General features: G+C 42.3%; 1 protein-coding gene across 2 annotated transcripts in view; it reads right to left on the reverse strand.

Moving 5' to 3' along the window:
• The window catches only part of LOC110539043 (BAR/IMD domain-containing adapter protein 2-like 1), an 80,176-nt gene extending 73,801 nt beyond the window's left edge, over positions 1 to 6,375 (reverse strand). The window contains exons 1-2 of one of the 2 annotated variants that reach the window (XM_090197170.1): positions 5,027 to 6,375; positions 4,828 to 4,888 (exon numbers count right to left, since the gene is read on the reverse strand). In XM_090197170.1, the coding sequence (XP_090053296.1) occupies positions 4,828 to 4,878 (51 nt within the window). In that variant the 5' untranslated portion in view covers positions 4,879 to 4,888; positions 5,027 to 6,375. Of the gene's footprint in view, positions 1 to 4,827 lie in introns of both variants that reach the window. The other variant, XM_090197171.1, reaches the window with a different exon arrangement.
• Positions 6,376 to 17,060: the final 10,685 nt, after the last annotated feature.

The raw sequence follows: 17,060 nt of genomic DNA on the forward strand, positions 1-17,060 counted from the left end.
GGTAGGCACATTGCCTACCCTACAACACCAGGTGTCACAGGAAGACCAAGAAGAACCTCAGGGATCACAGGCACGGCCTATCCTCCCCACTTACATCACTCTGTATAAGAGCATCTTGGCTAAAACTGACACACTGGCCAATAGCTTCTACCCCCAGACCATCAGGTTGCTGAACAGCCACCACTAGTCAGCTACTTTTTTAAAAAATTTTACCTTTATTTAACCAGGCAAGTCAGTTAAGAACAAATTCTTATTTTCAATGACGGCCTAGGAACAGTGGGTTAACTGCCTGTTCAGGGGCAGAACGACAGATTTGTACCTTGTCAGCTCGGGGATTCAAACTTGCAACCTTTCAGTTACTAGTCCAATGCTCTAACCACTAGGCTACCCTGCCGCCCCCATGGACATTTATCATTGTTACAGTGGTAAATAAGTGTATATTATAATTTGTGTTATTGCCCCATTCACTTCTCTTGACCTGCACTGTTGGAGCTTAAGAATGTCCCTTTACCCTATAATTACATCGGCTAACCTGTGCATGTGACTAATAACCTCTAAACTAAACTAATACAGTTAGCTCTACAGACTATGACCAAAGCAGCCAATGATTAACCAGAGATTGACCAAGGCCTACACTCTGGCTTTCATCTGCATTCCAATGGCAACACTGCCATTCCTCTGGCTGAGAAAGAAACACAAATGGAAACAGAATATGGGAGTAGACGGAGAGAAAAAAGAGAATCAAAAAGCGAGAGAGTGATGCATGTTATTATGCATGTTTAGAGATCATTTCCAATATCAAGAGGCTTTTTTTATTGACAGCTCCAATTGATTTCAATAAATCAGGAATGCAAGTTCTCTCTCAGAAGTCTCTGTCATATTTTCTTCATTTTCCCAGAAGCCTCCATTCAGTAAAATGACAATGGATTTGATTGATATGGATCCTTGGGGACCAGTAACGTCAGCTCTGTTATCATCCTATATAATTGATTCTCTGTGGGATCATGATCATTGTCTCGGGGGTCTATCTTCCTGTACACACTTCTTCTCTTCTCTCTTATATGACAGCTTTCTTATTTATTAATGACATGCCCTGGTACATCATGTTTACATACGGTTTGGAAAGATACGGGTGAGTTACACCCAAGAATCCGGGAAATGATATATAAAACCATAGTAGCATATCAGTACAGTCTTGTCTATGAACAAAGCAGGAGGAGAAGCCAGTGCAATGTAGAATGTTATGGCTATTCAGTCACACAGTAAACAGTAGACTACACAATGAAAAGTAGACTGTATGCAATTCACTGGTGAGTCAACTGATCTGGCAGTAAACTTCTTATTTTATGTATGTATGTTATAATACAGAGGCAGGTTATAATTCATCCATTACTACGCTCAAGCAGGTCTCTATTATTCAGAAGGAAATAAAATCCTGCATAATGCTGCTGGGCTCCCAGGTAATATTTTAGATAGGACCATTTCGATCCTCTTTTGCATGTACTCACATCATATTAGGAATAAAGGCCATGTTAATAAGCAGTCAGGAGCAGCTCAGTTGACTTGCCTACCACTGAGACCTAACTGGGGATGTTGGAGTATGAGAGGGAGGCTGTCTAATCTTACCACAGTCAAACCCTGCAGCTAAATAATTAAACCTGTGGACACTTTTCCCTCCGTTTCATCATCACCTCAAGGAGAGAGAGGAGCTAAAGGGGGGCTGTTCTGTTCCTGTTCTGACTGTCTCAGGGGACCAAAGTCTAACTCAGTCTAACTGCTCTCTGAGGTGGACTTCAACGCCAGTGAGAGGCACATCAAGGCATCCACTTGTTCCTTCTTTCTTTCTTTCATATCGCAGAGAGAAAGAGAGAGTGCACACCCTATCACTCAACAACCTGTCGAGTGTGTGCACTGTGAGGGTGCAACACTTGACACCAAGCAGAGTGAGATACACAGTAATAGCTAATTAATCCTTAAGAGTCTAAGCCGGTGTGTGTGTGTGTGTGGGGGGGGGGGGGGGGGGTGAAGCGCATTGCGTTGCATTCCTGTCTGAAATGTGCTATATAAATAAAGCTTGATTTGATATTACGACCCCTTTAGGTATCAAAAAATATATATTTGATGAAACACTGAATTTGGCCTTACTGCTATTAGCCCATCGAAACGCATTGAATAACAGATTCATACATGGAAAAATAAATCAAAAGGAAGTTAGTTTTGAAGCGTCTGTCCTTATATCTGAGAGATATAAGAAAGATCAGGAAATAATTGGTATTATATTTTTACCCATATTTAACCCCTTTTTTTGGGGCACTAAAATAATTCCATACATTTAAATTAATTTTTTAACTGGTAACAGGTTACATTCAGACGAGTCTTGTAAGCATTCTTGAGATAAACGAAGAACACCATCGTGTTCGTGAGTCTCATCTGTAGGCCAAACCTTTCAGACACTACAGTTGTTTTTGTGAGAAGAGCGATTTTCAGGATGTCTCATGGTCTGACAAACACAGCTGTAGCTCGGCCACCAGATATCTCTGGCTTAAACAGGCGGATTTTGATGGGGATTTTGTTATTACGCGGGGGTGTGGACATCGACTCTAGGGGGTTAATTAATGGGTATGACTACTAAAAACTGTTTTTCCAATGGCTTTGACAAATGTTAAATGAATCAATTTATGTGGATACCGTAACACTTAGGGTAATTGTATTCTGATATAACATTAAGTAGCATTTCTGATACTCAAATGTAGAAAATGGGACCCAAGACAACAGAGACTGAAAGAAACAGTTTTTCCCCCAAAAAAGACAGCTTTCCCAGCAATAGATTTTATACCACCTACTCATCTGTCAAAATGAGAGGCCATTAACTGACACAGCTGGTGTGTGGTCAATGGACATTAGGGAACTAATGATGGGATAAAAAAGGATTAAACGTGGTGGAGAAAACAATGAGGGGGAGTACTTCTCTGCTATTATGCTTTCTATTCTGTCTATTCTCTATAACCACCCAGACTCAGACCCTGCCTAATGACAAGTGTAGCCGATGAAACCATGACAATACACCACAGCTGGGCTACACTATGAAGAAGGGTATAGTTAGGACAACCCTTATTCATTATCACAGTGAACTTAACTGTATAGGCTACAGTCTTAAGTAGACAGTAGGCTACTTGAAAGCCTGCTCAATGATGCTAGGCACAAGTGGTGTAGGCTAACTGAAGACTCTCACAACAGAAGTATTATGTTTTGTGCCTCTACATCAGGGATGGGCAACTGGCGGCCTGTGGATCAATTCTCCAAATTTGGTTGTGCATCACCAGATCGCTTATTATGCCAGTCACTCGATTAGCCAATGTCAGCTAACATTGTTTTAGATTGGTAAATGAATCTAACGGTAAGCTATCTAAAATTGTAGTAGGCTAAGCATGGTGGAATTACCAACCGGGGGTCCCATTGATCATCTGATATAATTAAATACTGCAAACATTTGTCCCCATCCAATGGCAAAATGTGTACAATTGCAGGAAATTAACTCAAACTTTTTTAAATGATCTTTGGCTAGGGCCGATATGGATGTGGGTACGCAGACCCATGAGCCACTGCGGCCCCTCATGAGTTTCCATTTTTTGTGGACCCCACCTGCTTCAAAGTTGCCCATCTCTCCTCTACATAATGTTCTTAGTAGCCTATGGCATGTGTGTCTACTGTACATGCATAGTACAATAGTGCACTTCATGACCAAAAGTATGTTGACACCTGCTCATCGAACATCTCATTCCAAAATCATGGGCATAATATGGGGTCCCCCCCCCGCCCCCACCCCCACCCCCCCCCACCGCTGCTATAACAGCCTCCATTTCTGGTAAGGCTTTCCACTAGATGTTGGAACATTATTGTGGGGACTTGCTTCCATTCAGCCACAAGAGCATTAGTGAGGTCGGGCACTGATATTGGGCAATTAGGCCTGGATCGCAGTTGGCGTTCCAATTCATCCCAAAGGTGTTCGATGGGGTTGAGGTCAGGGCTCTGTGCAGGCCAGTCAAGTTTTTCCACACCGACATCGACAAACTATTTCTGTATGGACCTCGCTTTGTGCACGGGGTCATTGTCATGCTGAAACCAGAAAGGGCCTTCCCCAAACTGTTGCCACAAAGTTGGAAGCACAGAATCGTCTAGAATGTCATTGTATGCTGTAGGGTTAAGAGTTCCCTTCGCTGGAACTAAGGGGCCCCTCCTCCACCAAACTGTGGCTGCTTGGCCATGGAAACCTATTTCATGAAGCTCACATCGAACAGCTCTTGTGCTGACGTTGCTTCCAGAGGCAGTTTGGAACTCGGTAGTGAGTGTTGCAACCGAGGACAGAGGATTTTTATGTGCTACGTGCTTCAGAGGTCCAGTTCTGTGAACTTTTGTGGCCTACCAGTTCGTAGCTGAGCTAGAAGTTTCCATTTCACAATAACAGCACTTACAGTTGACTGGGGCAGCTCAACTGTCGGCAACAGGTGTGGCTGAAATAGTCTAAGCCACTAAATTGAAGGGGTGTCCACATACTTTTGTATATGTAGTGTATATCTAGTCTCTCTGGCTACAGGCCTACAATATTTGGGTGACACAGTAGTGAGCAACCTGTTATCAACACCACTTTCGGAATTCAGGCAACTGAGGAAGTTATTACCCTACATAGTAAAACAACATTGCAGGTGTTTATATGGGAGGTGTTTTCACGGGGAAAGCCCGACCATTTATGGTATCTCATAAAGGTTAATTCACAGTTAATTATAATACATTGACTCAAGCAACACATGGTCTCATACGGTCGTTTACCTTGTATGTACTTTCGGTGAGCTTGTTCACTTCTTCAGGGTCCCTCGACATGGTTATATCCCTATTCACGCCCGTTAAAAACAATACAAATGTCCAGAATAAACTCCCCAGACAGAATAAATATGTGACACTATCGACTCATCGAATTCTTCATAACATGGCGCGCTCCATATAGACTGCCGAGAAAGATCCTATTTACCTGTCTTTCCCTTCTACAGTAGTCGATCATGAAAAAGGGAGTGACAATTTCTTCCCGAAGGCAAAAGTGAAGTGCAACCGTACGTTCTCAAAGGACGGCCTGGGGTAAAAGCTGAGCTGTCAAACTTCTGCTTCGATTAACAGTGAGTCGGTTGGTGGGAAAGGTAGGCGGGCCGGGTGTTATTGTTCGACGTCATTCATTAGTGCTATGAAAGGTGACCGTGTACAGTGGACACTGGCAGGTGTAGGGCGCTCCCTGGAGGCGACCAATGGCCAACCACGTGGGCAGAATATGTATAATCTATGGAATAATTATAATCCATATCCTATTTATCAATACAAAGGTTAATAATTGAAAAACACCAGACACCATTTATTTAGGCTACCCTTCCCTTTCTTTCACACTAATTCCCTGCCCGCAGTCTCGATAAATTGAGAAACAAAACTTTATCAGGCTCAAACCTGTTGCTGCAATTTGGCATAATATAGTGATGGGTCGTTCGCAAACGAATGGTTATTTTTGAACGGATCTTTTTGGGAAACGTCGAGAGCCGAATCGCATCGGATGAAAGAACCGGTCATTTGGCTAACTGAATTGCATATTGCTACTTTTTTTAGTTTTAAGTTTTTCAGGCCTTCTAATAATTTGGCCAGGTACAAATGTATTTGAACACGCATTTCACGATCTGACATAATGGTAGCATAACTTCTGGGCTGTACATTGGAAATTTGCATTGTTCTGGGTGAATGTTTACGCATGTTGGGCTCCTGAGTGGCGCAGCGGTCTAAGGCACTGCATATTAGTGCAAGAGGCGTCACTACAGTCCCTGGTTCGAGTCCAGGCTGTATTGCATCCGGCCGAGATTGGGAGTCCCTGCGTCGTCCAGGTTTGCCCGGGGTAGGCCATCATTAATACATTTATTCTTAACTGACTTGCCTACTTAAATGAAGGTTAAAAAAATAAATTTAAAAAACTAAGTTTGTTAGCCAAATGTTCCGGCTCTTTTACTTGAAGGGAGCCAAAAGTCTAGAAAAAGTTTATCCTTAAAGTGGTAATATAACATTTACAAGTGATCGATATCACGAAGAACTACAACAAGCCACATAAATCACCATAGTAATAACACAAGTGTTACAGCAGTGCCTATGTCGAACTCTGATTCAGGACATCCTCTCGTGATTAGCCTACAATCAACGACGTTGACAAGCAATAAAACGGGAGGGAATTCGCCTTCGACAGCATGTAATGGTCCGTCTGACATGCAGTGAAGAATCACTCGATGAATAAAGTCAGGATAGTACTAGGGCAGGGCCAAGGGCATCTAATCCATAATATGTTGTCCCGAAAACTGTCCAATCGGAATCTGCTGTCCCTGGCTGGGATATTACCACAACAACATACAGTTCCATCACTATCCAACAGATGTCAGTCGCTGCCACGTTTTTACAGTTCAATTCAGTGCCTGATGATGGTAGGAGAGGGTGTGTGGGAACATTACAAGCCCAATACAAAGTCATCTGATTTTAGAACACTCAACCTTTACATGGCATGATATAAATGTCATTTCTGGCCTTCCCTTGTTGGATGTTGCTTGCCTAGAAATGTATTATTTTTCCCCTATGATGGATTTGCTATGACTATTACATGCATTGCATCACTTTTGGGCCTGTGATTTGACAACCACTAACAAATCTATTTGGTTCACTTACCCTCAAATCAATGAGGGGAACAGAAATGCCATGCATATAGATTTTAAAAGCAAATTTACAGAACCTTTGCCTGTAAATGTCAGTTCAAGTCGAAGCCTGGAGTTTGTGCCTAGGGAGAGCCCCAGAGCAGACAGGATAGAATGTGATATGAGTCCAGGGCCTCTGGTTCTATTTGGACTGTTGTATTCCCACACCGCCATTTTGCCTTCAGATGACAATGTCATGCTTTATTATTCCCTGAATCGATATTAAAGTTGGAATCCGTGAAACTGACATGTCCGTTTGCGATATTACAACAACAAAGACGTTACTTCACACAACGAACACTGTTCTTTCCCCCTCAGACATCATTTCAAGCGCGATAGAACAGCTGACTATGTACTCGGCCTACAATCATTTTACCAAAACGCTGGATGATCATCTCCTCCTCAAACTTTCTCTGATCTCACACACACTCAGTTGGAATGGGAAAGACGTCTCTCCATTTGTGTAATTACTGGAAAGTCCTTGAGGCGCTAATACCTCAAGGTTTTTGTTAATTTGGTATGGAATGCACCTCTGGAATGAGTAAATCAGTTAGCATGACATCATGAAAGCCTTGACATTCTGGTTGATGTTTTTCAAAGTTATAGGCCTATGAATAGATATTATCAATAGCAGGTTGCCTCAGTGCAGATGTAACAGCTTTACGGTCAAAATGATTATACTGCAGTACTGCACATACAGTTTGGCTGATATGGGATACTATACTGTATATACAGTAACAGTCAAAAGTTTGGACACACCTACTCATTCAAGGGTTTTTCATTATTTTGTACTATTTTCTACATTGTAGAATGATAGTGAAGTCATCAAACTATGAAATAACACATATGAAATCATGTAGTAACCAAAAAAGTGTTAAACAAATCAAAATATATTTTGTATTTGAGATTCTTCAAAGTAGCCACCCTTTGCCTTGATGACAGCTTTGCACACTCTTGGCATTCTCTCAACCAGCTTCATGAGGTAGTGAATTAGAGGTGTACCTTGTTAAAAGTTAATTTGTGGAATTTCTTTACTTCTTAATGCGTTTGAGCCAATCAGTTGTGTTGTGACAAGGTATAGGTGGTATACAGAAGATAGCCCTATTTGGTAAAAGACCAAGTCCATATTATGGCAAGAACAGCTCAAAATAGCAAAGAGAAACAACAGCCCATCATTATGTTAAGACATGAAGGTCAGTCAATCTGGAAAACTCTGGAAAAGTTTCTTCAAGTGCAGTCGCAAAAACCATCAAGCGCTATGATGAAACTGGCTCTCATGAGGACCGCCACAGGAAAGGAAGACCCAGAGTTACCTCTGCTGCAGAGGATAAGTTCAATAGAATTAACTGCACCTCAAATAAATGCTTCACAGAGTTCAAGTAACAGACACATCTCAACATCAACTGTTCAGAAGAGACTGTGTGAATCAGGCCTTCATGGTCAAATTGCTGCAAAGAAACCACTACTAACGGACACCAATAATAAGAAGAGACTTGCTCTGGCCAAGAAACACGAGCAATGAACATTAGACCGGTGGAAATCTGTCCTCTGATCCGATGAGTCCAAATTCAAGATTTTTGGCTCCAAATGTCGTGTCTTTGTGAGATGCAGAGTAGGTGAATGGATGATCTCCGCATGTGTGGTTCCCAACGTGAAGCACGAAGGAGGAGGTGTGATGGTGTGCGGGGTACTTTGCTGGTGACACTGTCAGTGATTTATTTTGAATTCAAGGCACCCTTAACCATCATGGCTACCACAGAATTCTGCAGCGATACGCCATCCCATCTGATTTGCGCTTAGTGGGACTATCATTTTTTTTTCTCAACTCTCTGGTTGAGAGAATGCCAAGAGTGTGCAAAGCTGTAGTCAATGCAAATGGTGGCTACTTTGAAGAATATAAAATATAAAACTAAAATTTGATCTGTTTAACACTGTTTTGGTTACTACATAATTCCAGATGTTATTTCATAGTTTTAATGTCTTCAGTATTATTCTACAATGTAGATAATAGTAACAATAAAGACAACCCTTGAATGAGTAGGTGTGTCCAAGTGTTTGACTGGTACTGTATATATATATATATATATATATATATCATTTGATTGTCACATATACCAGAGAGGTAAAATATATGTACTTTTCTCAGTTAACAAATAGCTCATTATTCTCAATGATAAGTTACATACTGTAAGTTACAGACCAGTTTAGGACTGTTAGAATTGAAGCTGATGAGCTTATTATTCATTGTTCAACTTCTATACTAACACTCCAAAACAATTCCATTCACTGCATTTCCAAAAACGGTATAGTCATACTAGAAGTGATGTATTTTTCTGTGAAAACCATTTGCAACTCCACAATACTGTTTTATGAGTTTAGGAACAGTAGGGTTCCATAGTTTTGTCCAAGCAAGCTGGTGATCTCCACACCCTCATTTTCTTCTCCCTCGCTCATTGTTCACATCTTGCTGTCTCACTCAAGGACACGTTTCCATCAGTGCTGAGTGAATAGACACTGACAGTGGTGCTGATAGTGCAGGAAGCAGTCAGCTTTCAGAAGAGCGCCTCGCTATTGTTAATCCAGCAAGGCCGCCTAGCTCCTATTGACATGTGATTTTCTTGCCTTTCTTCACATAAATGTTTGACAAAGTAGCAAGGAAACAGTGAAGGAAACAAAACCTAGGACGAAACTGCATATTGTTTATGTGACAACTAGTATCCAGTCAGTACTGGAATTAGCCAGTCCTGCAATATTTGTGTGATTTACGCAATGCACCTACCCATACACCCCTCCCAATCCCAGTCCTAGTTGGTCAGAGTGTGTGCAGGTGTTTGTTCCAGCCTAGTACTAACACACCTGATTCAACTAAAGGTGATCCAGATTGAGGCCATTATAAGTTTCTCATTTTGATCAGCTATGTTGAGGCAACATCCTGCACTCACAGCAGCCCTCTGAGTATGGAGATCTCTGTCTTAGACTGTGTCACCTTTTGGTCCATTTGTAAACTGCCTCAAAATGATCTAAATGAAGGAATTGCTAAATTGAGTGTTGTAATATTTAAGTCTTGCAACCCGTTCCCAACCCAGTACAATTTGAGGAACACCAAGCATCAGGATACACCGTACTGTACCTCCAGCAATGAAAACAGTGAGATCTAGTCAGTATGAGATGAACTGAGCTGCAAGCATAACACAGGCAACAAGCAGCAACCCATTATGCTTGGATCTATTTCTGCTGTCTGAGTAATTATTAAACCACTGGTAAAATACAGATTTTTGTTGAACAGGGAATACATTAAGGCACTGTTTCTATGCTCTGAGAACACTTGGTGCTGCAGCCATCTTCTCAAAATTGCATTGCCCATTCGATTAGAGTTCACCTGTAGACACGAGAAGCTGTTCTTCTGAGGTCATTTCAAGGCACAGCATTGAAGTAAATATCATATTTAATTAGCTTTTTGTGTCTCTATGGTTCAAGGTGTGTAAACATTATAAACATTTTCAAACGTCACTTTTTTGCCTCCTTCAAACTTGTGTGCCTTACATATTCTCGAGAAGAAGATGACCCTGAAGCTATTTTGTATTTGTCTGTGTTATAAAGCAGTGGCTGTTTTTCTTCTGTGGTTTCCTAGATGCAGTATCCTGTTCAATTAGTAACCTTGAATACTCCCATACAATAAAAGCGTATTGAAAGAGTTCTGTTCATACCACATCTGAAATGAATGTATGCGTATGAACCAGTTAGGGATCAAACAAATCCCCATTTCATTTATTGAGCATTGATTTATCCGTGCCAGACTGTTTCAAAGCTAGCCAGGGTGCCAGACTATTTCTACATTCATCAATGCTACATCCATTCCATCATTTCCATGTCCACCCAGACAGACTGGCCCTCTCCCACGTAGACCACTTCAAAGCCACAGTGTTGTAACACGTTGAGTAATCTGAGATTCATTCTTATCGATGAACAATATTTTCTCACAGAAAAATGGCATGTGTAGGATGACTGTATTGATATTCAGAAGCTAAAACATCTTGCACCAATGCACACAGACAGACAGCCGGCCAGTGGGGGCAAACAGCCCCAGCCTCTGTGATTGCTTTGATAATATTGTAGTGAGAGCCTTGCAGTGTGAACATTTCATAACATGAGTGAACTAACACTGAAGTCCACTGGGATCCACTCTGGTGGATGAGTCTGGGGCTCTGCCCCAGCTATATACAAGCTCTCATAGAAACAACCACAGAAAAAATAAACCAAAAACGCTATTTTCAAATGCATTTAGTAAACAAAGCATGTCGTCATTTTTCTCCACAAGACACCACCACCTCACTACAAAGGTATGCTCTGCCAGATGTAGGGCTCATTTAGTTAGATTCATTTGGGGGTATGGAAAGCCTCAACTCTTCTCCTTCTTCACTCACTTCCTCCCATTCCTCCGTTCTTTGAGGTAACCACTGATCTAACACAGCCCAATAGGAGACATAGAGTCATTGAACTGTGTTTATACTGTGTTCTAGTCATGGGTCATCCTATGTACAGTAACTACTCAATATATATACAGTGCCCTCGGAAAGTATTCAGACCCCTTGACTTTTTCCACATTTTGTTACATTACAGTCTTACTCTAAAATTAAAAAACAATACCCAATAAAGACAAAAGGAAAACAGTTTTTTTTGAAAATTTAGCAAATGTATTAAAAAATAAAAAGATAAATACCTTTTCAGACCCTTTGCTATTAGATGCTAAATTGAGCCCAGGTGCATCCTGATTCCATTGATCATCCTTGAGATGTTTCTACAGCTTGATTGTAGTCCACCTGTGGTAAATTCAATTGATTGGATATGATTTGAAAAGACACACACCTGTATATATAAGGTTCCATAGTTCACAATGCATGTCAGAGCAAAAATGAAGCCATGACGTCAAAGGAATTGTCCGGAGAGCTCCGAGACAGGATTGTGTTGAGAACAGATCTGGGGAAGGGTACCAAAACATTTCTGCAGCATTGAAGATCCCCAAGAACACAGTGACCTCCATCATTCTTAAATGGAAGAAGTTTGGAACCACCAAGACTGTTCCTAGAGCTGGACGCCTGACCAAACGGAGCAATCGGGGGATAAGGGCTTAGGTCAGGGAGGTGACCAAGAACCCAATGGTCACTCTGACAGAGCTCCAGAGTACCTCTGTGGAGATGGGAGAACCTTCCAGAAGGACAACCATCTCTGCAGCACTCCACCAATCAGGCATTTATGGTAGAGTGGCCAGACGGAGGCCATTCCTCAGTAAAAGGCACATGACAGCCTGTTTGGAGTTTGCCAAAAGGCACCGAAAGGACTCTCAGAACGTGACAAACAAGATTCTCTGGTTTGATGAAACCAAGATTGAACTTTTTGGCCTGAATGCCAAGCATCACGTCTGGAGGAAACCTGGCACCATCCCTATGGTGAAGCATGGCAGCACCGTGTTGTGGGGATTTTTTTCAGCGGCAGGGACTGGGAAACTAGTCAGGACCGAGGGAAAGATGAACGGAGCAAAGTACAGCGTGATCCTTGATGAAAACCTGCTCCAGAGTGCTCAGGACCTCAGACTGGGGTGGGTGAAGGTTCACCTTCCAATAGGGCAATGATCCTAAGCACACAACCAAGACAACGCAGGATGTCCAGCTTCTGGGCAAGTCTCTGAATGTGCTTGAGTGGCCCAGCCAGAGCCCGGACTTGAACCTGGACGAACATCTCCGGAGAGACCTGAAAAAAGCTGTGCAGCAATGCTCCCCATCCAGCCTGACAGAGCTTGGGAGGATCTGCAGAGAAAAATGAGAGAAACTCCCCAAATACAGGTGTTCCAGGCTTGTAGCGTCATACATAATATGACTCAATGCTGTAGTCGCTGCCAAAGGTGCTTCAAGTTTCTAGCCACGCCTATTGCTTACAGGTTTATACAATCTAGCACACAGCCATGCAATCTCCATAGACAAACATTGGCAGTAGAATGGTCTTACTGAAGAGCTCAGCGACTACCAACAAGTCAATTCATAAAATGTCTGCCCTGCTAGAGCTGCCCAGGTCACTGTTATTGTGAAATGAAAACGTCTAGGAGCAACAATGGCTGAGCCGCGAAGTGGTAGGCCACACAAGCTCACAGAACGGTACTGCTGAGTGCTGACGCGCGTAGCGTATAAAAATAAATCATCTGTCCTCTGTTGCATCACTCAATACCGAATTCCAAACTGCCTCTGCAAGCAGCATCAATACAATAACTTCCATTGGGAGCTTCATGAAATGGCTTTTCATGGCTGGGCAGCCGCACACACTGGGCAGCCGCCTGAACTCACTATGCACAATGCCAAGCATCGGCTGGAGTGGTGTAAAGCCTGCCACCATTGGATACTGGAGCAGTGGAAATGTGTTCTTTGGACTGATTAATTACACTTCACTATCTGGCAGTCAGACGGAGGAATCTGGGTTTGGTGGATGCCAGGAGAACGCTACCTACCCCAATGCATAGTGCCCACTGTAAAGTTTTGTAGAGGAGGAATAATGGTCTGGGGCTGTTTTTCATAGTTTCGGCTAGGGCCCTTTGTTCCTGTGAAGGGAAAGCTTAACAATATAGCATACAGTGACATTCTAGACGATTCTGTGCTTCCAACATTCTGGCAACAGTTTGGGGAAGGCCCTTTCCTGTTTCAGCATGACAGTGCCCCTAAGCACAAAGCAAGGTCCATACAGAAATGGTTAGGCGAGATCGGTGAGGAAAACTTGACTGGCCTGCACAGAGCCCTGACCTCAACCCCATCGAACACCTTTGGGACTGCGAGCCAGGCCTCATCACCTAACGTCAGTGCCCAACCTCACTAATGCTCTTGTGGTCTCCGCAGAAATGTTCCAACATCTAGTGGAAAGCCTTCCCAGAAGTTATAGCAGCAAAAGGGGGACCAATTCCATATTAATGCCCATGATTTTGGAATGAGATGTTTGACGAGCAGGTGTCAACATACATTTGGTCATGTAGTGTAGAGACTTTGAAAACTCGTTGTGATATTTCTTAATTTCTTAATTTTTACTTTGTGGATTGTGTGTGTATTGTTCTGTATTGCTGGTTATTACTGCACTGTTGGAGATTCTGTAGACACATAAGCATTTTGCTGCACCTGCGATAATATCTGCAAATCTGTGTACATGACCAATAAACTTTGATTTGACAGCAGGTGTTCCATAACAGCATGATACACCAATCCAGTCATGTCAGATCAGTGATTATTCCAACAAGTAATTGAAAATGAACCTAGAGATCAGTCTCCAGAAGGAATTGCCTTAAAGGAGAAGTTAACTTCATAGAGTCCAGACACTTTTTTAAAAAGCAATTTCACTTGTTTTTGAGAAACTTACCCCATGATACACACTTAAAATGTAAACAAGCATGACTGTCAGTCATTCTGGATAAAAGCATCTACTAGATGGCACATATTATGTCATTATTACTTCCTCATGCTCGTTCTGCAGTGTCAGGGCTTAGATAAAACCACAACAAACATGTCCTTTCAGAAATGGCAACACTCTCAGTATAGTGATGCAGGTCTTTAGATGTTGCACACATGCAGTTGTGTCATAATTAACTTTTTCCACAACGTTATATTCCATTTTGTGCGACTCGAGCTTTCCCCTGTCATCTGTGATATTTCTCTGTGTTGCCTGAGCATGCGCACACGGAAAACAATGGCTTGAGTCGCACAAAATGGAATATTACAATGTGGATAACATTCATAAAACACAGTTAGATTGACACAATTAAATTATACCATAGACTTCTAGTCATTGCGCTAACGAGAGTTAGCGTTGGCTCGCGAAACTACCTCTTTGCCACAATCCCGAAGTATCCCTTTAACTTTAAAGGAGATTTCGTCAGTGAGGTAGTTTCACGAGCCAATGCTAACTAGCGTTAGCGCAATGACTAGAAGTCTATGGTGTCTGCTATGAGGAAGTAGATAAAGGGACAAATTCCCAAAGTATCCCTTTTAGCACGTTGGGACTGCTTGGGAATGCAGGTTTAAACCAGCAGGGTGCAGATTCTAGTGTTAAATAGAGTCAAGCACGGCTACAGCACACTTCCATTGTACACTCTTAGAAAAAAAAGGTGCTACCTAGAACCTAAAAGGGTTCCCCATAGGAGAACCCTTTGAAGAACGCCTTTTGGTTCCAGGTAGAACCCTTTTGGTTTCCATGTAGAACCATGTCCACAGAGGGTTCTAGATGGAAACCAAAAGAGCTCTTCCCGGAACCAAAAATGGTTCTCCTATGGGGACAGCTGAATAACCCTTTTGGAACCCTTTTTTCTAAGAGTGTACTTACACTGACTTCATTGCCATTAAATGCCTGCCTTGTCGTAGCCTATAATCTATGTGCATGTGACAACACGGAGGTGAATCCGTTTAGATGTCTCATCTGCTCCACAGAGATATGATAATTACAACACTTTACATGGAAATCCTCCTGGAATTTGGTCTTTTTGATCGTGTCAACCAAATCTAGAGTCACAGACAGCTAGCTGCATCGAACGGATCCTCAGTAGTGTTTTCAAACTTGAGAGGGAGCTCTGTCTGTCTGACTACAAAGAGTTCATTGATCATTGAGGAGTCCTGAGACCGTATTCATGAAGTGTCAATAATGCTGTTCTAAGATCAGTTTGGCTTTTAGATCATAATGAATTTGATTAAATTAACAGGGGGGGACCTGATCCTAGATCAGCATATGTGACTTTTTATGAATATGAAAGGGTCTTTACACTATTAATCGCTTCCCTTTCCGCCATTCATGCAGACGGCGACCGCTTACTAATTCTGAGAGCTTGTTTTTCCTCATAGGCTCAGGCTAATTGCTGTGGTCCAATACCCATAGAGATAGCTTATGTTCAAAGCAGACGTGTGACAGACAAGGGACACTTGTTGCGTTTCAAGTCTTACCTCCCTCTCGTTTGATCACACATGTTGTCTTGACTGCAGGAGCGGAACACATGACAAAACTCTCTATGTGAACAATGCACGTTCTTCATTTAACTGTCTGACAGTGTGTGTATGTGTGCGCGTATCTCTTTCTGTGGGAGTGAGTGAGAGACTTTCAATAGAACACTGTTCTTGAATGTTTTTGACATGTGTATGGAATATTCTGCTTGTACTGGGGTGAGCTGAGGACCTCACTCTCACACAGATGAGATAGATAAGAGATGAGGTAGTTCACAGTGCTCCAGATGTAAGGAGACACCTACAGAGATATACTCCCACTGCTGCTCCCTCTTCCATAGAGATATTATGTCAAGAGCAGCCTGTGTGATCCTTCTCATTGTGGAAGTGTGCAGATAGTCATCAGAGGAGTCATCACAGATAGTGAATGGGGAATCAGGGAGAGCACACTCTGTGGGGTTTGTTAAGAGGAAGATAGAGGAAGCGAAGATGTACTGAAGGGGTGTGGGTGTTAGGGTGGGAGAGGAGAGTGTGAGTGTGTGTGTGTGTGTGTGTGTGTGTGTGTGTGTGTGTGTGTGTGTGTGTGTGTGTGTGTGTGTGTGTGTGTGAGAGAGAGAGAGAGAGAGAAAGTTCAGGTGACATGTTTACACAGAACACTCTTTTGGGCAGCCTCTCCAAAGCTAGCGGAAATAATAAATGAAATTCTGCCACTTTGAACCTCATATAATCTCCAGCACCAAACCAGTGTCTACATATGTGAAAATAGCGAGTTGTGATCTGTGGTTCAAAATATAAGAAGGCACTAAAAAAAGATCTGTCTGTGACATCACAGGGTAGCATTAAAAGTCAAAAAATGTTATTTTCAAAACCTGTATCAAATTTCTAGCCCAAGGCAGGGCATTGTCTTGCTCCCCACGTCACCGTGAATCTCATAGTGTTTGAAAAACACTGTTTTTAAAATGGTTTAACTCTTGATGATGTCATCAGGTAGAACTTTTTCACTTTTTTCTACAAAACTAAACAACTTGCCGTTTTCACAACACTTGTATTGTGCTGGAGATAATGAAAAGGAGGTTGAAAGGTGGTGGAGTTGCCTTTTAAGTCCCGAAGCTCTTTCGCAGACCTTTAAATAGATCGCGCTGTGTTGCGCAATACCTGGCCCATTGACGTCAACAGCAGAGATGGGACCTACTGTAGAGACAGGAGAAGATGGCCTCCAGCTCCAGGTCATCGTGCTAATTTGAGGCTCATACCTTGACAAGAGAATGTGTTATTACTGGCAGTGGAAAGTGTCAATTAAACTTCACATAAAGTGCTGTGTAGGTTCCATTTCCATTCCACA

Source organism: Oncorhynchus mykiss, chromosome 13, assembly GCF_057628025.1.
Source record: "Oncorhynchus mykiss isolate SJ-2025 chromosome 13, ASM5762802v1, whole genome shotgun sequence".
In the NCBI taxonomy this organism is placed as follows: domain Eukaryota; kingdom Metazoa; phylum Chordata; class Actinopteri; order Salmoniformes; family Salmonidae; genus Oncorhynchus; species Oncorhynchus mykiss.